The following is a 22,075-nucleotide window of genomic DNA, read 5'->3' as shown; positions in this document are numbered from 1 at the left end:
TCCCGGTGCCGGTTCATGTTCCCACCCCGCTGTCCCGGTGCCGGTTCATGTTCCCACCCCGCCATCCCGGTGCCGGTGCCGGTGCCGGTTCTGCTGCCCCGGTGCCGGTTCATGTTCCCACCCCGCCATCCCGGTGCCGGTCCCGGTGCCGGTGCCGTGCCGTGCCGTGCCGTGCCGTGCCGGTCCCTCCCGCCGGGCGGGCCGTACCGAGCCGCCCCGCCCGCCGCCGCGGGCACCCGGAGGAGGCGGAGCCGTGACCGGGGCCGGGGCCGCCGCCGGCCCAGCCCGAGCCGAGCCGAGCCGGACCGCACCGTGCCGGGCCGGGCCGAACCCGAGGGCAGCGCGCCGTGCGGGGCCGTACCGAGCCGAGCCGTGCGGAGCCGGGCCGAACCGAGCCCGCCCGCCGCGCCCCGATGAATGGGATCGCCTTCTGCCTGGTCGGGATCCCGCCGTCCGCCCCCGCGGTGAGCGACACCGGCGACACCGGCGACACCGGCGACACCGGGGACGCCGTGGGGTGGCGGGAGTGGGGACTGGGAGAACTGGGGAGGGTGTAGGCTCGAGGAAATGGGGTCTGGGAGGAACTGGGGGATACTGGGCGGACTGGGGAGGGTGTAGGCTCGAGGAAATAGGGTCTGGGAGGAAATGGAGATACCGCCCGAGCTGTAGGTTCGGCGTGGGGAGCAACAGGGACTGGGGGAACTGGGAGGCACTGGGAGAGCGTGGGGCCGGCACTGGGAGCGCTGGGATGGCGCCGAGCTCTGGCGGCGGATGGTTCCCCTCGGGGCACAGCACCGGCACCGAACCGGTTCCTCAGCGGCTGGCCTTTGGGGTCAGGACCAGCGGCAGCGGGGCGTTGGTGGCTTCGGTGGCCTGTCCCCGGTCACAGCGGCGTCGTGGCAGGGGCGGAGGGGCTGCGGCGCCTGGATCCGAGCATGGAGAGCCTCGGGAAGGAGCTGCCCCTTTCCCGGGATCTTTTCACTTCCTCCCCTCCCAAAATCCCGGCCGCGCTTGGCTCCGTGCGGCGGATCCATCCTCAACCACCGCTGGGGGTTTAGGCCACCAAAACCCGCCCCGAGCGAACCCCTGGAGATCAAATCCATCCCTCCTCCAGCTCTAAGGAGCCCCTCCCGGCATTTGGCGACCCCCGGGTGGGCACCGGCATCTCCCGGCGCCGCCGCAGCGGAGGGCGATTCCCGTCTCCCGGCTCTGCCAAGGAAGGCCAGCCCAGCCGCTGCCTAAATCCACATTTCCTGCCCTTTTTGTGCCAAATCGCGGCGAAAGCTTGGCGCGCCGATGGGGACAGAGTTGTGGGGACGCTGGTGGCCGGGGGGACCCCGAGGTTGGTGCCGGCAGAGGTTACACGTCCTCGCCCCTGAGCTGAATTTGGCCTCTTCTTCACTCAGTTCCTGGTTGTTTTATTTTTTATTTTTTTTAATCATTATTATTATTATCATTATATATATATATTTTTTTTTTTGAGCTCGGCTCTTGCTCGCGCCCGGCCGTGGGGGTAATCACCGGTCTGAAAGGATTAATTGGGGTGTGCGAAATGGATGAGGAGCTGCCGGGGCCAGCAGTTAATCATGGTTCCTCCTCGGGTCCCTCCCTGCTGACTCCGGACCGCTGAGGGCCGCCGCTCGGGCTTTGGGCTGGGCTCGGGCCGCTGTCAGTCTGAACATCGGTGCGCTGCTGAGTTTTGGGGTGAAATGTGCCCTCCTGGGGATGCGGCACCCGGGGCTTGAGTCGCTGGTTTGGGGAGCAGGGGGATTTGGGGGGCTGAGGGATTTGGGGTGCTGGGAGATTTGGGGTGCTGGAGGATTTCGGTGCCGGGGGATTTGGGGTGCTGAGGGATTTGGGGCGCTGAAGGATTTCGGTGCCGGGGGATTTGGGGTGCTGAGGGATTTGGGGCGCTGGGGAATTTTGGGTGCTGGGAGATTTGGGGTTCTGGAGGATTTCGATGCTGGGGAATTTGGGGTGCTGAGTGATTTGGGGTGCTGAGTGATTTGGGGCGCTGGGGAATTTTGGGTGTTGGGAGATTTGGGGAGCTGGGGAATTTGGGGTGCTGAGTGATTTGGGGTGCTGAGGGATTTGGGGTTCTGGAGGATTTAGGGTGCTGGAGGATTTCGGTGCTGGAGGATTTTAGTGCTGGGGGATTTGGGGTGCTGGAGGATTTGAGGAGCTGGATAATTAGGAGCATTGAGAGATTTGGGGCACTGGGGAATTTTGGGTGCTGGGAGATTTAAGATGCTGGGGATTTGGGGTGCTGGAGGATTTCAGTGCTGAGGAATTTGGGGTGCTGAGAGATTTGGAGCACTGGATAATTTGGAGCACTGGGAGATTTGGGGTGCTGGAGGATTTAGGGCACTGGGAGATTTGGGGTGCTGAGTGATTGGGGGTGCCTTTGTAGGGCTCCATCACCCACCACGTGTGGGGACGAAGGCTCTCTGCCATCATCCTCCTGTGAGGTTTTTGCGCTGCGCCAGCACAAATCCTTCCCGGCGGCCGCCCCCAGGGCAGCGCGACAGGGACGGTGTCCCCTTGTCCCCAAACCCTGACCCAGCTGCTCCTGCCCTCACCCTTCTTACCTCCTGCTCCCCAAACCCCTTTTCCTGTCTCTGCTCGACAATTCGAATTTCTTAACGCCTTTTTTTTTTTTTTTTTTTTTTTTTTTTTTTTTTGACTCTTCCCTCCCCTCCTTTCTCTCTGAACCCTGAACTTGAAAGACAGGAAAAGCCTGTGCTCGGGGCTGCTGCCGCAATCCCGCCTTCGCCAGCGCGAAACCTGGCACGGGCCAGCGGGCTGGGCCACGCCGTGCCACCCCGGGGTCCCGCTGGTGACACCGCCGGCGCTGCGACAGCCCCGCCTGGGAGGGCTGCCACCCTCTGTGCCACCTTGGTGTGTCGCTTGTCACCCTAGGGGGTGATCTGTGATCCTAAATCCCCGACACACACCGGGGCTGGCGGACAGGCGTGGTGTTTTTTGGGGTTTGGGGATGGTTTTTGGGGTTTTTTTGGGTTGTGGGGTCGGTGTGTGGGGGATGCTGAGGGTGGGAGCGGCTCCAAATTGGGATTTTGGAGCCTGTCCCCAGTTCATTCACTGGGAGAAAACCCACTGGGGTGAGGGGGGGTTATCCCGGGAAGCTGCTGAGCCCCGGGATGGCCTTTTATTCTCATTAAAAGGGAAAAAAAAAAACCACCACAACAACAAACCCAGGATTAGGTTTCAAGTCGGTGCCGTCCCATTAATAAACCAAGTTGGTCCTCGGCAAGGCGAGCAAGACCTGATTTAAAAAGGAATGGAGATAGATGACCTATTTTAAGCTCTCAAGTTGGAAAATATCGACCTGGCTGCTTCCAGCCTGCCAGCGGCGGGGCCGGCCGCGCCAGCGGGGCCAGGGAGCGATCCCAAACCCTGCAGGGATCCCAAAAACCCTGCAGGGATCTCCCAAAACCTGCCTGGGTCCCCCCAAAACCTGCCTGGGTCCCCCCAAAACCTGCAAGGGTGTCAAAAAACCTGCAGGGATCTCTCAAAAAAAGCTTCAGGGATCTCAAAGAACCTGCCTGGGTCTCTCAAACCTCAGCCTGCTGCCCCAAAACTCGCCCAACTCCCCCCAAACCATCCCTGCTCTCCCCACATCCCCCTGGCTCTCCCCAAAACCTGGCCTGCTCTCCCAAAACATGTCCGGCTCTCCCAAAACCCATTTGGCTTTTTCAAACCCCACCTGGATCTCTTAAAACCCACCCAGCTCTCCCAAAATCCATCCAGCTCTCCCAAAACCCCCCTGGCTTTTCCAAAATCCACCTGGTTCTACTAAAATTCACCCACCTGGATCTCCCAAAACTCATCCAGCTCTCCCAAAATCCATCCAGCTCTCCCCAAACCCACCTGGCTTTTCTAAAACCCACCTGGCTCTCCTAAAATCCACCCACCCAGCTCTCTCAAAACCCATCTGGATCTCTCAAAACCCATCTGGATCTCTCAAAACCCATCTGGATCTCTCAAAACCCATCTGGATCTCTCAAAATCCACCCAGCTCTCCCAAAACCCTCCTGGCTTTTCCAAAAACCCACCCAGCTCTCTCAAACCCCCCCCAGCTCTCCCAAAACCCACCTGGATCTCCCAACACCCATTTGGCTTTCCCAAAACCCACTCAACTTTCCTAAAATACCCCCAGCTCTCTCAAAATCCTCCTGGCTCTCCAAAAACCCACCCAGTTCTCCCCAAACACTCCTGGATCTCCCCAAACTTGTCCGGCTCTCCCAAAACCTGCCCAGCTCTCCCCCAACCCCCCCCGTCTCTCCCCAAACTTGTCCAGCTCTCCTCAAACCCCCCTGGCACTCCCCAAACACTCCTGGATCTCCCCAAAACCCACCCAGCTCTCCCCAAACCCGCCCAGCTCTCCCAAAACCCGCCCAGATCTCCCAAAACCCGCCCAGATCTCCCCAAACTTGTCCGGCTCTCCCCAAAACCCACCCAGCTCTCTCAAAACCCACCCAGCTCTCCCCAAAACCCACCCAGCTCTCTCAAAACCCACCCAGCTCTCCCAAAATCCATCCAGCTCTCTAAAAATCCTCCTGGCTCTCCCAAAACCCACCTGGATCTCCAAAAATCCCCCAGCTCTCCCCAAACCCCCCAGCTCAGGCTGCCCCGAGGTGGCTGCTCCAAACGCGCCGCCGACCTTCCCGCCCGGAGCACCTGGAGCGTTCTCCTCCCCAGGAATTCATTAGGGATTCATTAAGTCCTTCGCTAATTGCCAGCCCGGGCACACCTCGGCGTGGCGCAAGGCCCGAGCGGTCCGGCAGCTCGGTGCCACCGTGGGGTTGGTGACATTCCTGGTGGCTTTGGTGTCACCAGGCCTCGGAGGGAGGCGGTTTTTAGGGACGGAGGGATTTGGGGTGTGGGGTTGGCCACAGGTTTTGGGAGGGTGAAGGTGGAGCTGGGGTGGCCTTGGGGGACAGGGGGTGAGTTGTCCCAAAGTGATGGAAGTGAGGGAGTGGTGGCCGTGGGGATGGCCCTGGTGGCCGTGGGGATGGCCCTGGTAGCTGTGGTGACAACGGGGATGGCCTTGGTGGCCATGGTGATGGCCTTGGTGACAACGGGGATGGCCTTGGTGGCTATGGAGATGGAGCATGGTGACCATGGGGATGGCCCTGGTGACTTTGGAGGTAGCCCTGGTGACCATGGCGATGGGACATGGTGACCGTGGCCCTGGTGGCTGTGGTGATGGCCCTGGTGACTCTGGAGGTAGCCCTGGTCACCATGGGGATGGCTCTGGTGGCCATAGGGATGGAGCATGGTGACTTTGGAGACAGCCCTGGTGACCGTGGAGATGGCACTTGGTGGCCATGGGGATGGGACTGGTGGCCATGGTGATGGCTTTGGTGGCCATGGGGGTGGGTTTGGTGGCCATGGGGATGGCCTTGGTGACCATAGGGATGGCATTTGGTGGCCATGGGGATGGGACTTGGTGACCATAGGGGTGGCCCTGGTGACCATGGGAGTGGCCTTGGTGCCCATGGAGGTGGCCTTGGTGACCATAGGGATGGGCCTTGGTGACCATGAGGGTGGCCCTGGTGACAGTGAGGATGGAGCATGGTGACCATGAGGGTGGCCCTGGTGACCATGAGGGTGGGACTGGGTGACCATGGCCCTGGTGACCATGGGGATGGCCCTGGTTACCATGGGGATGGCCCTGGTGGCCATGGGAGTGGTCCTGCTGACCATGGGGATGGGACTGGGTGACCATGGCCCTGGTGACAGTGAGGATGGAGCATGGTGACCATGGGGGTGGCCCTGGTGACAGTGAGGATGGAGCATGGTGACCATGAGGGTGGCCCTGGTGACAGTGAGGGTGGCCCTGGTGACCATGGGGATGGCCCTGGTGACCATGGGAATGGCCCCTTCCCTCACCCCGGGGTGGGACCCTCTGGAATCCCTTTCCCAACAGCAGCAGGAAGGATTTGGGATTCCAGGAGCCATCCCGGGGTAGGGAACCAATTCCTGCCACAGCCTCGAACCCCAACCCCGTGTCCCCTTCAGTGACCACCCAGCTCCCCATCACCCCTCCGCTGTCACCCCCCAACCTGTCACCGCACCCCCCGGGGTGCCCACGGTGACTGTCCCCCCCCTGCCATCCCCCGAGGGCACAGAGGGTCCCTTGATGGGGCCGAGCGCGTGGGGCAGCCCCGGGGCGGGTGGGACAGAGCCCGGTGGCTCCGTGGGGACAATCGGGCCATTGTCACACAATAGTGGCTCTTTTCTGTGCCTCGCCGGGGCGGGAGCCGGGCTGCGGTGCCAGCGCTTTTCAGGGGCAAAGCGTGGTCCCCGGCTGGGGCTGGCGGTGACTGGTGTGACAGCAGGGGCAGGACATTGATGTCCCCTGGCCGGGGAGGGGACACGGACGCGTGTGGGCTGAGAGAAAAAAAAAAAAAAAATTAAAAAAAATAAAGTTAGGCTGCTGCTAATCCCAAGAAACTCAGGAAAACGCCGCTGCCGGAGCTTGGTGTCCCCAAAACCGTGTCCCCAAAGCCACCTCCTGCCCGTGCTGCGCTCGGAGAGGAGCTCAGCACCTCTTTTGGCTCATTTATTTTTTTCACCATCCAACGAAAGCTGTGAGGTTCGATCCTCTCTGTGCTCTCTCCGGTGTCACCCCAAAGATGTCCCCAACATGTCCGGGGGGTTCACGGCCACTTGTCCCCCAGCCCAGACCCCCCATCCTTGGAGGGGACCGGGGCTGGCAGCCTCTCCCTGACCTCTCCGGGTCGGATTTTCCGCCTCGGGGAGGAGGAGGAGGAGGAGGAGGAGGAGCGGGGAGCGCAAGGTGCCTCTCGGAGCCGCTGCAGGAAATGGCTCATTGTTAGCCCGGCTGAAAATAATAATAAAAAACCATAAAAAAAAAACCCAACCAAAAAAAAAAACCAAAAAAAACCCTGCGGAGACCCGAAAAGCGGCCGTAAATGAGGCCAGCTTCTATTTGAGGGTTTGCACGGGGAAAAACAGGAAACGGAATCCTGTTACTTTCCTAGGGCCCGGCGGCGATAAAAAGGCCCATTTTTGGACGGGGCAGAGGAGGAGGAGGAGGAGGAGGATGAAGGCAGCCCCCAGTGTGGCCTTCGTCATCCCTCAGGGGCTGGGACGTAAAAATTCCTCCTTGGAGCGGCTCTGGCTGCGTGGTTCCCGTGTCTCTGCCAGTTCTGGTGTGTCCCCAACCTTGTCCCTGCCTCGGGGCTGCTTCCCCTGGTGGCACTGGGTGTTGGGGACAGTTCCTTGGTGGCACTGAGTGTTGGGGGCAATCCCCTGGTGGCATTTGGTGTTGGGGACAATTCCCTGCTGGCATTGGGGACAATCCTCTGGTGGCATTTGGTCTTGGGGACAGTTCCCTGCTGGCACTGGCTGTTGGGGACAGTTCACTGGTGGCATTTGGTGTTGAAGACAGTTCCCTGGTGGCATTGGGTGTTGGGGACAATTCCCTGCTGGCACTGAGGGTTTGGGACAGTTCCCCGGTGGCACTTGGTGTTGGGGACAATCCCCTGCTGGCGCTGGGTGTTGGGGATTCCTCTGGTGGCACTGAGTGTTGGGGACAATTCCCTGGTGTCACTGGGTGCTGGGGACAGTCCCCTGGTGTCACTGAGTGTTGGGGACAATCCCCTGGTGTCACTGGGTGTTGGGGACAATCCTCCGCTGGCACTGAGTGTTGGGGACAGTCCCCTGGTGTCACTGAGTGTTGGGGACAGTTCCCTGGTGGCATTTGGTGTTGGGGACAATCCCCTGGTGTCACTGGGTGCTGGGGACAGTCTCCTGTTGTCACTGGGTGTTGAGGACAATCCCCTGGTGTCACTGGGTGTTGGGGAGTCCCCTGGTGTCACTGGGTGTTGGGGACAGTTCCCTGGTGTCACTGAGTGTTGGGGACACTTCCCTGGTGTCACTGGGTGCTGGGGACAGTCCCCTGGTGTCACTGGGTGCTGGGGACAGCCCAGGAGGCTGAGACTGGGAGGCCTGGGATGTGGTGCTGGAATTCCTCAAGCCGTGAATGTTTTTGGGTTTTTAATCCCGCCTCTGACACGGAGGAGAGAAATCAAAAAACCCAACAGTGTGGGAGTGGACACTGGGGCGGGATTTGTCACCTTTCAGGGGACACAGTGTCCCCAAAACCACCCCTGGCTGTCCTGGGATGTGACCCTGGGGACACCGTGAGTGTCCCAAACCCTGTGGCTCTGTCCCCTGTCCCCACCACCCGGAGGGGTTGTGACAGAGCCGTGTCCTGCCCTGGGTTTGTGACCTGGGGGACCCGTGTGCGCACTGTCACCTCAGCGCTGGTGACACCGGCTGGTGACACCTGCAGGGCAGTTCACGGGGACAATCCCAGCCCAGGAATTCCACAGCAGTGACATTGGCAGAGCCACGTGGCCGGAGAGCCACCGGGGCTGGCAAGGAGAGGCCGGGAAAGGGAACGAGGCTCCGGATTCCCGGATTTTCCTGGATGTGGCAGAGCAGGGAACCTCTGTCCGGGCAAACTGGAGCTTCGGGATGTGCCAGGAATGAGGATCCAGGGATTGTCCTCCATCCCTGAGCATCCAGGGGCTGGGGACAGCGCCAGCAGGGAGCTGGGTTTGGTGACAGGACCCTGAGGGGATTGGGAGGGGACGGTGTCCAGATAAAAGTTGGGAAGAAAGGAAAAGGGGAAAGGGGAAAAGGGGAAAAGGGGAAAAGGGAAAAGGGAAAAAGGGAAAAAAGGAAGGGAAGGGAAGGGAAGGGAAGGGAAGGGAAGGGAAGGGAAGGAAAGGAAAGGAAAGGAAAGGAAAGGAAAGGAAAGGAAAGGAAAGGAAAGGAAAGGAAAGGAAAGGAAAGGAAAGGAAAGGAAAGGGAAAAGGAAAAGGAAGGATTTCCGTCCCCATGTTAACACCCAGCCCAGGGTGACAGGAATGTCACAGGGACGGTTCGTGGCTTCTCCTTGGCTCCGGTGTCACCTGGGCAGTGTCACCACCCCGCTCTGGAGGTGACAGGGATGTGGCTCCTTGCCTGGTGTGGGGTGGGATTTGGGAGTGGGGCAGTTCCCTTCCAGCCCTCAGTGCTGGACCTCCCGTGGGATCCCTGTCCTGGGCTGTCCCCAGAGCTGGCAGTGAGGACAGGGTCCCCAACCCTGGGCCCTGGTGGCTTTTCCATGGGACAGGGACCCCCAGATGTGAGCCCTGGTGGCTTTTCCTGGAACAGGGACCCCCAACCCTGAGCCCTGGTGGCTTTTCTGTGCCCCTCACAAGTTTTCTGAGAGGTTTGTGGGGTCCCAGTGGCTCCGTGAGGGGCTCGGGGAGTGCTGTTGACATGGGAAAAGAGGCTGTTGGGAATCTCCTTGGGACGCTTGGAGCAAACTGGCATCAGCTGAGAACCATCTTCAACACTCCCACCCTCCCCAGGGGTGGAGAATCCATCCCGGGGATCCAGCCGGGGCTGGGCAGGCACAGGGAGGCACCAGGGTGGGAGTTTTTCTCCATCATCGAGGTGTTTTTCCCTCTTTTTCCCTCTTTTTCCCTCCTTTTCCCTCCTTTTCCCTCCTTTTCCCTCCTTTCCCGCCCTGCTCACCCCATTCCCGGCGGGATCCAGCTCTGTGGGGTTGTGTTTTGGGGGGCTGGAACATCTCGGGGGGCTCTCCCTGGGTGCCAGCACCCCTCTGCCCTCCCTTCCCCTTCCCCTCCCCTAAAATCCCCTCTGAGCTGCAAAGCTCCTCAGCCCCGGTTCGAGTTAAAGAGAATTAAAATGCTTTCTCCCGCCGATCGCTAATCCCAGAGGCTGGGCCACGGCCAGCGGGGGAGGCCCCGATGGTCCCGGCGTTGTCACCTGTCCCCGTCCTGCTGTCACTTGTCACTTCATCCCCACCTCCTCCAGCTCAGGTCCCGATGCCGGAGCATCTCCCGGGGTTTTTTGGGGGGTCACAGCATCGATCCCGGCTCTTTTTGGGGCCGCATCATCGATCCCGACTCTTTTTGGGGTCACACCATCGATCCCGACTCTTTTTGGGGTCACAGCATCGATCCCGGCTCTTTTTGGGGCCACATCATCCATCTCGGCTCTTTTTGGGGTCACACCATCGATCCCGGCTCTTTTTGGGGGTCACACTATCGATCTGGGCTCTTTTTGGGGTCACAGCATCGATCTGGGCTCTTTTTGGGGTCACAGCATCGATCCCGACTCTTTTTGGGGTCACACCATCGATCCCGGCTCTTTTTGGGGCCTCACCATCGATCTCGGCTCTTTTTGGAGACACAGCATAGATCTGGGCTCATTTTGGGGTCACAGCATCGATCTGGGCTCTTTTGGGGGCCTCACCATCGATCCCCGCTCTTTTTGGGGGTCACAGCATCGACCCCGGCTCTTTTTGGGGTCACACCATCAATCTCGGCTCTTTTTGGAGACACAGCATAGATCTGGGCTCATTTTGGGGTCACAGCATCGACCCCGGCTCTTTTTGGGGCCTCACCATCCATCTCGGCTCTTTTTGGGGTTCCACCATCGATCTCGGCTTTTCTTGGGGCCTCACAATTGATTTGGGCTCTTTTTGGGGCTGCACCATCATTCTGGGTCCTTTTTGGGGACACAGCATCGATCTCGGCAGTTTTTGGGGTCACACCATCCATCTCAGCCCTTTTTGGGGTCACAGCATCCACTTCTCTTTTTGGGGTCACACCATCCACCTCTCCTCTTTTTGGGGGTCTCAACCTTCCCCCCAAACTCTGCTTAGAGCCCAGGGGAGGGGCGTGTGGGACGCCCCCAACCCTTTTTTCCCCGCTCGCAGGTGAGAGGCGGCGGCTTTGCCATAAACGGGCTGGAAATGGGTTATTGTCTCAGCGGGCCTTTCCCCCTCCTCCGAAATCCCATTAAAATCCTATTAAAACCTCATTTTTCTGACCCTAATCTCCGCTGGCCCTTCGGGCGGGGGGGGATTAGCGGTTGTGTCCCCTCCCGGCCCCGGTGGATCCGAGGAGTGGCAGCGCTGCCTGTCGCCTGTCGCTGTCGCTTGTCGCCTGTCGGTGTCGCTGCCCAAAGGGTGACGTTATCCTCGCGGCTGGCAGGGACCCGCGGCCGCAGCTGGGAGTGACATGTCCCCGTGTCCCCAGCTGGGAGTGACATTGTCCCCCGTGTCCCCAGCTGGGATCACCGGCGATGTCACCGCGCTCAGGGGACAGCAGGGTGGGGACACGGGGGTGGCATCGGGGGGAAAAGGTGGGGATGGCTCTTTACGGGCCGGTGTGGGAGCAGGGCCGGGTGTCCCCATGGCCTTGTGTCCTTCTGTCCGTGTGTCCCCATGGCCGCGTGTCCCCCTGTCAATATGTCCCTCTGTCCACATGTCCCATGGCCATGCGTCCCCATGACTGTGTGTCCTCTGTCCGTGTGTCCCTCTGTCCACATGTCCCATGGCCATGTGTCCCCATGACTGTGTGTCCTCTGTCCGTGTGTCCCCTGTCTGTGTGTCCCTCTGTCTGCGTGTCCTCATGGCCGAGTGTCCCCATGGCTGTGTGTCCCCCTATGTCCCCTGTCAATATGTCCCTCTGTCCACATGTCCCATGGCCATGTGTCCCCATGGCTGTGTGTCCCCTGTTCGTGTGTCCATTTCCATGTGTCCCCTGTCCCTGTGTTCCCTGTCGGTGTATACCCCCATCCATGTGTCCCCATATCCATATGTCCCTCTGTCCGTTTGTCCCCTGTCCGTGTGTCCTCATATCCGTGTGTCCCCTGTCCGTGTGTCCGTGTCCCGTCCGTGTGTCCGTGTCCCCTGTCTGTGTGTCCATGTCCGTGTGTCCCCATATCCGTGTGTCGCCTGTCTGTGTGTCCATGTCCCCTGTCCGTGTGTCCCCTGTCCGTGTGTCCCCTGTCCATGTGTCCGTGTGTCCCCTGTCACTGTCAGTGTGTCCTCATATCCGTGTGTCGCCTGTCCCTGTGTCCCCTGTCCATGTGTCGCCTGTCCCTGTCCGTGTGTCCCATGTCCGTGTGTCCCCATATCCGTGTGTCCCCTGTCCGTGTGTCCCCTGTCCCTGTCAGTGTGTCCTCATATCCGTGTGTCCCCTGTCCATGTGTCCGTGTCCCCTGTCCGTGTGTCCTCATATCCGTGTGTCCCCTGTCCGTGTGTCCCCTGTCCCTGTCCATGTGTCCCCATATCCCTGTGTCCCCTGTCCGTTTGTCCCCTGTCCATGTGTCCGTGTCCCCTGTCCGTGTGTCCGTGTCCCATGTCCATGTGTCCCCTGTCCATGTGTCCGTGTCCCATATCCGTGTGTCCCCTGTCCGTGTGTCCCCATGTCCGTGTGTCCCCTGTCCGTGTGTCCGTGTCCCCTGTCCGTGTGTCCGTGTCCCATGTCCGTGTGTCCGTGTCCCATGTCCGTGTGTTCCCTGTCCGTGTGTCCGTGTCCCATGTCCGTGTGTCCCCTCTCCATGTGTCCCTGTCCCTGTCTGTGTGTCCCCTGTCCATGTGTCCGTGTCCCCCCATGTCCGTGTGTCCCCTGTCGGTGTGTCTGTGTGTCCCCTGTCCGTGTGTCCCCATATCCGTGTGTCCCCTGTCGGTGTGTCCGTGTGTCCCCTGTCGGTGTGTCTGTGTGTCCCCTGTCCGTGTGTCCCCATATCCGTGTGTCCCCTGTCGGTGTGTCCGTGTGTCCCCTGTCGGTGTGTCTGTGTGTCCCCTGTCCGTGTGTCCTCATATCCGTGTGTCCCCTGTCCGTGTGTCCGTGTCCCCTGTCCGTGTGTCCCGGGCAGGCCGCGGTTCCTGCTGGGAGCCGCGCTTTGGCGGGTGCATTTCGGATGCTCCTGTACCGAAACCCTCCGGAGCATTTTTTGGAAGCTGTCCAGGCGCTCGCATTCCTCGGAGGAGGAATCTGCCCCCGCCAACGCCGCCTGACCTTTCCCGCTTCGGGCTGCGGGAACAATCCCGGGGACCGTCCCCTCCCTGTCCCCTCCCCTGGCCAGGCCTTGGGGACCCCCCTGGGCCCCCCAGGCGGCTGCGAGGGGCCAAGGGAGGTGACAGCGCGGCACCCATTGTCCCCGAGGCAGCTCCAGCTGTCCTGGGACCCCCATCCGGATCCAGCCCCCCATTCCCGGCTGGATTTTGCCCCTTTTGAGCCAGAGCCCCGGGCTCCGCTGGCACCCACAGCCCTGTCCGTTTGTCCAGTTGTCCGGCTGTCCGGTTGTCTGACTGTCCGGTTGTCTGACTGTCCGGTTGTCCCACTGTCCGGCTGTTCAGTTGTGTGGCTGTCTGACTGTCCAGCTGTCCGGTTGTCCGGCTGTCCGGTTCTCTGACTGTCCGGCTGTCCCTCTGTCCCGCTGTCCGACTGTCCGGCTGTCTGGTTGTCCAGTTGTCCGGTTGTCCAGTTCCCTGACTGTCCGGCTGTCCCTCTGTCCCTCTGTCCCGCTGTCCCGCTGTCCCTCTCTCCCGCTGTCCCGCTGTCCAGTTGTCCGGTTGTCCAGTTGTCCGGTTCTCTGACTGTCCGGCTGCCCTGTTGTCCAGCTGTCCAGTTCTCTGACTGTCCAGCTGTCCCTCTGTCCCGCTGTCCGGTTGTCCAGTTGTCCAGTTGTCCAGTTCTCTGACTGTCCGGCTGCCCTGTTGTCCAGTTGTCCGGCTGTCTGACTGTCCAGTTGTCCAGCTGTCCAGTTGTCCTGCTGTCCGGTTCCTCCAGCCGTGCAGCTCTGTGAGCTGGGACACGCCAGCTGCCTGTCCCCAGGGGCTGGGACGAGGCCACCGGGCTGTCCCCGGGGTCCTCCCGCGGCCGAGCCCCGGCACAGGGTGACATCAGGGTGGCCCCGGGGGTGGCAGTGGCAGTAGTGGTGGCGGGGATTTGGTTCCCACCTTTGTCCCTCCTGGTTTGTGGCGGCTGTGCCGGTGCGGTGGTGACATGGGTGTGCCGAGGGGTCCTTGGGGACACGGCTGTCACCGCGCCACCCCAGCCAGCCGAGACTCAGGAGAGGTTTTGGGGCAGAGCCTCGTCACCTTGGGGGGACACTGGGGACAGTGTGCAGAGGGCGGGGAGTCAGTGGGACAGTAGGGACAGTGGGGACACTGTGGACACTGGAGATACTGGGGACACCGTGAGTAGGGCAGGGGTCAGTGTGACACTGGGGACACTGGGGACACTGGGGACACGGGACACCGTGCAGAGGGCAGAGGTCAGTGTGACACTGGGGACACTGGGGACACGGGACACCGTGCAGAGGGCAGAGGTCAGTGTGACACTGGGGACATCGTGCAGAGGGCAGGGGTCAGTGTGGCACTGGGGACATTGGGGACCGTGTGCAGAGGGTGGGGGTCAGTGTGACACTGGGGACACTGGGGACACCGTGCAGAGGGCAGAGGTCAGTGTGACACTGGGGACACCGTGCAGACGTCAGTGTGACATGTCACCCAGCAGTGTCCCCTCGCCGGCACCCGAGGGGGTTTTGTGGCATCAGCCTGGCGGGGTGGCGAGGGGCGGGAGGAGGTGACACGCCGGGGACAGGGGGCTGGCCGTCCCCGGGGCCGCAATCCCAGCAATGCCCGGCATTTCCCCGGCGTGGCCGTGCGTTCCCGGCTCTCCTCGGCCTCCAGCACGGCAGGAATGCGGCTCGGGTCCCCCCCGGAGCGGGGACAGCGACAGGCAGAGCGGGAGGGGACAGCCCGAGGGGACACTGCCAGCCCGAGCTGTGCCCGGCTCCCCGAGGTGCCGCTTTTTGCCTTTTTCCTCCCAAATTTTTATTTTATTTTATTTATTTTTTTTTAATTTTTTTTTTTTTTTTGAAAAGCGGCTGGGGGAAGGTGATTTGTTGTCCCAAGTGTCACCAGCGCTCTCAGGGGTGGCACCGCGTGGGGTGGTGGCTCTGTGCTTGAGGGGACAACAGGGGACCCCCAAAATGAGAAGTGAGGAAGGGGCTCCTGCTTTAATTCCAGCTGGGAATTGGAATTTTCAGCTGGTAAAAAAAAAAAAAAAAAAAAAAAAAAAAAAAAAAAAAAAAAAAAAAAAAAAAAAAAAAAAAAAGGGAATTTTGCCACGAGCGCTGAGAGGTGCTGTGTCACTCTCTGGGGACACCGAGGGGACCTGAGGTCCCCCCCCCAAGCTGTCCCCTTGCAGAGGCGCGGTGGTGGCAGAGGGTGACAAAGTCGCTGCACCCCGAGGATGTCCCCGCGCTCCGTGTCCCCGGCATCGCCCGGTGCCCTGAGGGAAGGAAGGAAGGAAGGAAGGGGCCGGGGAGGAGGGAGAGGAGGATGCGGGGAGGGTGGGATGCTGCCCGGGGTGATGGGAGGAAGAAGGGGGCGGATTGAAAAGAAAAGGAAAAAAAGAAAAAAAAAAAAAAAGAAAAAAAAAAAAGAAAAAAAAAGAAAAAAAATTGAAGAAAAAAAATTGAAGAGAAAAAAAATGAAAAGGGAAAAAAATGAAAAGGGGAAAAAATGAAAAGGGAAAAAATGAAAAGAGGAAAAAAATGAAAAGGGAAAAAAATGAAAGGAAGAAAATGAAAAGGAAAAAAAATGAAAAGGGGAAAAAAATGAAAGGAAGAAAATGAAAAGGGAAAAAAAAAAAAAAAAAACGAAAAGGGAAAAAATAAAAAGAAGGAAAAAAAAGGGAAAGTGGTGGCAAAGTAACCCCAGTGGGGAGGGGGCTGGGGGCGGCGGTCTGCCCGCGGGCGGTGGGCTGGGCGCTGATCCCTGCCGGCAGCTGGAGCCGCAGCCGGGACGTGTGGCCGCCCTCCGTCCATCCTTCCATCCCTCCATCCCTCCCTCTTTCCATCCCTGCCTCCAGCCGGGGGGTGGCCGGGTGGCGGCTTGTGTCGCTCGGGGTGACGAGGAGGTGACACACGCTCAACGAGCGGCGATGCGAACGTGAGGCGGCTCCGCGCTTCTCCCCCACCCCACGCCCACCTTTAGGACCCTCATGGGGGTCCCGAGCCAAACCCAGACCCCCTGAAAGCCGGGATGGTGGAGGAAAGCTGCGGAGGGGCAACGCGGGGGTCTCGGCGGGGTCTTTGCCGACCTCCCCCCACCCCAAACCCGAAGAGATTGTGGAGCGTGGAACGTTCCGGGAGGGGCTGGCGCCTGGAGAGGCCGGTCGGGGTGGATTGCAGCTCTCCGGAGCCTCGCTGTATCTGGCTGAGCAGCCTGCGCCGCCACGCCGCCGCCCCCGAGGCCGACCCCCGCCCACCGCCCGCAGCCCGGAGCCGCCGCGGGCTGAGAACCGAGCGGGGCCGCAGGGTGAGAGCCCAGAGCGGGAGGAGGAGGAGGGTGGGGTGTGCGGGGAGGAAGATTTGGGATTTGAGGAGGGTGGGGTGGATGTCACAGCGCGGCGGTGTGTCGCCTTGGTCCCCTCCTGTGCCTGGGATCAGGGTCCGGATCCCAAATCCTGCGCCCTGTTGTCCTGGAGAGGGGACAAATCCTGCGCCCCGGGATGAGGGGACAACCCTCCTTTGTTCTGTGGGCAGGAGATACCTGTCCCCAACGGTGACATGGGGGACTTGGTGACATCCGTGCTGGGGGGGCGGAGGAGCTCCCAGGAATCGGGGTGACCCAGCCTTGGGGGGCTGGGATGGGGGGTTGGGAATGCCGGGATGAGGAGGATGAGGACGCAGCTGGTGGAGCCCGGCAGCTGTAAAACCGAGCCAAAATTTTGGGCGAGCAGGAGACAAGGCTCTGTGAGGACAAACGGCTGAGGTGACAAACCTGGGTGTCACCAGCGGGACCTCCACCACTGAGCGGCTTCCTTAGGCCACAACGGGAAGCTTTGAATCCCCCCATAAAAAAAAAAAAAAAAAAAAAAAACCAAAATCCGGGTGGTGGAGAGGGAAACTGAGGCACAGCAAGCAGGCAGGACTCTGGCATGGTCACCTCACACCTGAGGACGCGTCCCTGCGCGCTGTCACGGCTGTGACACGGGGACACGTCCCCTCGGGCCGGTGCTGCCGTTGGTGTCTGCAGCCATTCCCCGGCCCTTCTTTTCTCTCTCTCTCTCTCTCTCTCTCTCTCCTCGGGCCTGTCCGTGCCGGTTAAAATCAGCGGGGCACATTCAGCTGTCAGCTTAAAAATAATCCGGCGAGCCGGCGGCCGACACAATGGAGGGAGGAGGGCGCAGATGGGGCCGGGCGCCGCCGGGATGTTCCCCGGCCCCTCGGGGGACACACGGAGGGATGGGGAGGGTCCCCCCGGCAGCTGGGGGGTGCCTGTTGCCATCTGCGTTTGGGGTTTTTTCTCTTGGGATTTGGGGTTGTGGCGTTGGCAGCGGGGTTTTGGAGGATTTGCCCTGGTGGGTTTTTGGGGTTCTGTGAGGGGGGTTTTTTTTGGGGGGAAGGTGGGGTGCGGGCAGATTTTGGCGGCTGTGTCAGAGGTGTGTTTGTCCTCAGCGCGGGGGACACAGAGGGGACAAGACCCCCGTGGTCACCCCGTGTGGGACGTGCGGGACAAGGAGACACAGCCCGGCCCTGCTGTCCCCAGCACCAGCGGCGGAGAAAAGGCGCACTCAGCACAGGCACACAACAAAGGCTTTTTGTGCCTTGTCCCTTTGTGTCCCTTGTCCCCTCCCCGCTGCCCCATCCACCCAGACGGCCCCTGAATTTTAACACCCTCACCCCAGCACGGGCTGCGGTGGGGGAAAGGGGCAGGGTGATCCCTGCCGCTCCCAGATTTCCCCGATGTCCCTCCCGGGATTTTGGCCGAGCTGGGTGGTGCCAGGACAGTGCCCTCTGCTCCTCTGGGCCGGGCCAGATGTGCGGCCAGATGTGCAGCCACCACCACATCTGTGCTGAGCCCTCCCAAACTCATCCCGGGTGTCGGCGCTCGGGTTGTTTCTCCCACCTCGGTGCCAGGAGATGTTCCTGCTGCTCCAGCTTCCCCGTTCCCTGTCCCAGCACACCGCTGGGAGCTGTGGGACGGAGCCACCTCCCCTTGGCGGTGTCCCCTGCCAGGTCCCAAAGCTCTGCCAGCTCCGTGTCCCCATTTTGGGAAGCCTCACTCGTGCCACCGCCGCTCTTTCCGGCTTTGCCCGCGGTTATTGCCGTGGCATCGTCAGAAGGGACCTTTTGTCCCCAAGTGCCACATCCCCGTCCCCTCATGTCCCCTCCTGGGTCTCGTCCAGAGCCCCAGGCACGGCTCTTTTATTTTTATTTCCTTTCCATTCATCTCCTTCCCACAGGAGGGGTCGAGGGAGGGGGGCTGGAATTTACTGGTGGAAGGGTTGGGATTAGGGATGAGGGGGCGAGTTTGGGAATGGGGTGAAGTTTTGGGAATGGAGGAGTGAGTTTGGGAATGGGGGTGAAGTTTTGGGGATAGAGGGGTGAGTTTGGGAATGATGTGAAGTTTTGGGGATAGAGAGGTGAGTTTGGGAATGGGATAAAGTTTTGGGAATGGTGAGGTGAGTTTGGGAATGATGTGAAGTTTTGGGGATAGAGAGGTGAGTTTGGGAATGGGATAAAGTTTTGGGAATGGAAGGGTGAGTTTGGGAATCGGGGTAAAGTTGGGGATAGAGGGATGAGTTTGGGAATGGGGGTGAAATTTTGGGAGTGGAGGAGTGTGAGTTTCAGAATGAGGGCAAATTTTTGGGAATTTGAGGAGTGAGTTCGGGAATGAAGGCAAAGTTTTGGGAACGGGAGACGTGAGTTTGAAAATGAGGGTAAACTTTTAGAGAGGGAATTGAATTTGAGGGACGGGGCAATTGACTTTTTGGGGAGGAACTGGCTTTTTTGGGCCGAGCTCAGCCCCTAGCACGGCGCTCAGGGGCGGGCACACCGTGGGAGGTGACACTTTGTCCCTTTGTCCCCACAGCCGACGCCGGGCCGCAGAGATGGGGCGTCCCCAAACGCCAACGCGCCCCCCGAGGGGGGCTCCTTCCCCTGGGTGGGCCCCAAGACGGTGGCGCTGCGGAAAAGCTCCCAGGGAGGTTTCGGCTTCACCCTGCGGCATTTCATCGTGTACCCTCCGGAATCGGCCGTGCACTCGGCCAAGGTAGGGCCCGGATCCGTGCGGGAATGCTGCAGTGGGGAGAGGTCGCGTGTGGGAGGCTGAGGGTGGGTTGGGAGATGAGGAGTTCGGCGTCTTTCGCCTGGTTTTTTGGGATTCTTGGAAATTCGTGGTGGTCACACCCCTGTGGAGCTGCTGGAAGGCGAGCAAGCGGCACCTCTGGAGACATCCCAGAACATTTTTGGGATGGGGGATTGTTTGTGGGGATCCCTCAGCTCCGGATAACGGCTGCAGCGCTGCTGGGAGCGGCAGGAAAAGGCACCTCAGAGCCCCTGGTGGAGTTTTGGCTCCCAGTTTTCTGGCTGTTGGTGAGGATTTTCCAGCTGGATCTGCCCTGGGGTCTGTGTTTTGGTCACCCCCATCCATGTGATGACTTTTGGGAGGACATGGACATGGCTGGGCACCTCCGAGGCCTGATCCGGGCAGGGCCTTGCCCCTCAAGGGTGGAGAGATCCCATCGAGGGTGGAGAGATCCCATCGAGGATAGAGAGATCCCACTGAGGATGGGGAGATCCCATCAGGGACGGAGAGATCCCATCGAGGGTGGAGAGATTCCTTTAAGGATGGAGAGATCTCATCAAAGATGGAGAGATCCCCTCAAGGATGGAGAAATCCCCTCGAGGATGGAGAGATCCCATCAAAAATGGGAAGATCTTCTCAAGGATGGAAAGATGTCATCAAAGATGGGGAGATCTTCTCAAGGATGAAGAGATCCCACCAAGGATGGAGAGATCCCACCAAGGATGGAGAGATCCCATCGAGGGTGGAGAGAGGAGATGGATGGAGAACCCTCCACACTCCCAGGGCCGAGCCAGCTCCGAGCTCCTGGAATTCCGACCTCCCTTCTCTCCCCATCTCCTGTGGATGACCAGAAGAGATCCCAGAGAACCCTGCTCCAGGCCTGGCAAATTCCAGGATGATCCCATCACCCCTGGAGCTCCTCCGGCAGCCCGTGGGAAGTGACTCACAGGGTGGGGAGAACCGAACTCGCCGGAATCCCCCCCCTGCTCGCCATCCTCCGGGCTTTTTTTCCCCACCCAGACTCCTCATCCCGCCTCTCCAAACCCCTTCCTGCTTTTCCTGCGCCCGGAAACACGGCCCCGTCTGCGGGCAGCGGCCAGATTTTCTCATGAAGCTCCTCCAAACATTCTCCCACCTTCCGAAAAGAGAGGAAAAAAAAAAAAAGGAAATAAAATTGATCCTGCCTCCTCTGGGCACTCCTGTCGGGGCCGGAACACCTGGAAAAGGAGCCGGGAGCTGGAGATGCTCTTGGAAAGAGGCTGGGAATGGCTGGCGGCCGCCGTGCCCAGGGCAGGGCGCGGTGGGGCCGGCTCTGCAGCACCGGCAGCCTCGGGGCACCGGCACCTCGCCAGCTCCGGGGGCTGAGTTTCGGTGGGGTTGACTCAACAAGGAGCTGAGAGCCGAGCTCGCCGCTCTCGCCCGCCTCATCGCGCTGCCAGCGGAGCCGCCGGGATGTCCCCGGGGCCGGGAAGGGCTCTGGGGTGGCCGCAGGGTGAGGAAGGGCAGGGAGGAGCCGAGCCCGTGCCCTCGGGAGCTCTCGGTTGCCCCGCGGCATCTCGCCGTGGCCCCGCTGAGGGCGGTGGAATGTGGATTTTCCGGGCGCTGGTGCCGCTGGCCGGTTGGGAATGTCTGCCCGTGGCGCTGGGATGGAGACTGGCGCCCTCCCGGCACCCTGGAGGCACCTCGGGGACATCAGGGCTGTGTCACCACCACCGGCTGGAGGTTGTGCTCTCAGCCGGGCGTGGAAAAATCTGCCACTGAGGATTCCCAAATTCCCCTTCCAGAGGGACGTGCCCCACCCTGGGGGGTCCCCACGGGCGGGTTTTGGGTGAAAAGAGCAGGGATTTGGCACAATTGCCACCTCGGTGCCCACCGCAGCCCTGCAGGGATGGGCGGGGAGGAGGATTCACCCACGAGGGGATGGATCCCACCCCTGGGAGTCCGGGAAAGGGGTTGGGCAGCTCGGGGTGAAGGGTGAGTGGCACCTTGGGGGGCTCCAGGGTCCCTTTTTCCTGCTCCCCTGCCCCAAAACCGGCCCCAAGCCGGCAGCTGGGGGCTGCGGCGGGTCCCGATGCGGTGTCAGGAGGTCATTTGAGTCGGGGGGCAAAGGGACGCGCCGAGAGGGGCTTCAGGGGTCTGCTGCCACCCTCCCGGTCCCCTCCTGTCCCCATGTCACGTCCCCGCCACCAAATCAACGCTTTTTTTTTTTTTTTTTTTTTTTCTCTCTTTTTTATTTTTTTGGCAGGAGGAAGAGAATGGGAACCGAACAGGTGAGGACATTGAGGACCCTGGGGACAGTGGCACAGAGGTGGCACAGGGAGGGTGACACGAGGCTCGCAGGGGGCGTTGCCGTTGTCACCGCAGCCCTAAATATCAGCTGGCCGTGGAGCTTTGGTGGCAGTTTGGTGACCCTCGGCACCGGTGTCCCCAAACCCGCCCGCCGAGGGGATCTTTGCTGGTTGTCACACCCCGAGGGGCTGCGGCGCCACCCCGGGGGGACCTCGGGAGTGTTTGGGGACAGGGAGGCGGCCGTGCCGCTGTCCCCTGGCGGTGGCTCAGGGTGACGAGAGCGAATGTGAAGGTGTCAGAACGGATCGGCGCTGGCGCGGTGACACGGCGCCGGGCCCGAGCTGCCCGGACAGCCGGTGACAAACGGGACAGCCGGTGACAAACCTGGCACCGGGCACCCGGCAGGGCTGCGGGGAGCCCCGACCCCGCTCCCGGTGGGATTTGGGATCCGGGAGAACCCCCGGTGAGGGGTGCCGGGGACCTGGGGGAGGAGAGGAGGTGACATCGCCAGCACGGGAGGGTGGTGGCTGTGGTGACAGCTCGCTGTCCCCGCGGGGCAGGTCCCCCCCGGAGCCGCCTGGAGCCCATGGACACGATCTTCGTGAAGAACGTGCGGGAGGACGGGCCGGCGCACCAGGCGGGGCTGCGCACGGGTGAGTGAGTGTCCCCTGGTGTCCCCTGGGGTCCCCTGGTGTCCCCTGATCCAGGACGGGGGGGATCCGCGGGACCCCGGGAATGCTCCGCCTCCTCTGCTGTGTTAGTGTGATTATTTAGTGTCATTATTGTTATTGTTTATTATCACTATTATCATTATTA

The 22,075-nt window shown here is 60.8% G+C and overlaps 1 protein-coding gene across 1 annotated transcript; it reads left to right on the top strand.

The window, feature by feature from the left end:
• Positions 1-292: 292 nt before the first annotated feature.
• LOC136374850 (rho GTPase-activating protein 23-like) lies at positions 293-21,912 on the top strand (the record flags this gene model as incomplete). The annotated part of the gene is made up of 4 exons (XM_066340241.1): positions 293-464; positions 18,755-18,934; positions 21,216-21,240; positions 21,820-21,912. Coding segments are annotated over exons 1-4 (349 nt in total), but the record flags the coding sequence as incomplete, so codon positions are not given.
• Between the last annotated feature and the right edge of the window lie 163 nt (positions 21,913-22,075).

The sequence above is a fragment of the Sylvia atricapilla genome, unplaced genomic scaffold (genome assembly GCF_009819655.1).
Source record: "Sylvia atricapilla isolate bSylAtr1 unplaced genomic scaffold, bSylAtr1.pri scaffold_159_arrow_ctg1, whole genome shotgun sequence".
NCBI classification, from domain to species: domain Eukaryota; kingdom Metazoa; phylum Chordata; class Aves; order Passeriformes; family Sylviidae; genus Sylvia; species Sylvia atricapilla.
This window is presented reverse-complemented; position numbering and strand designations above follow the sequence as displayed.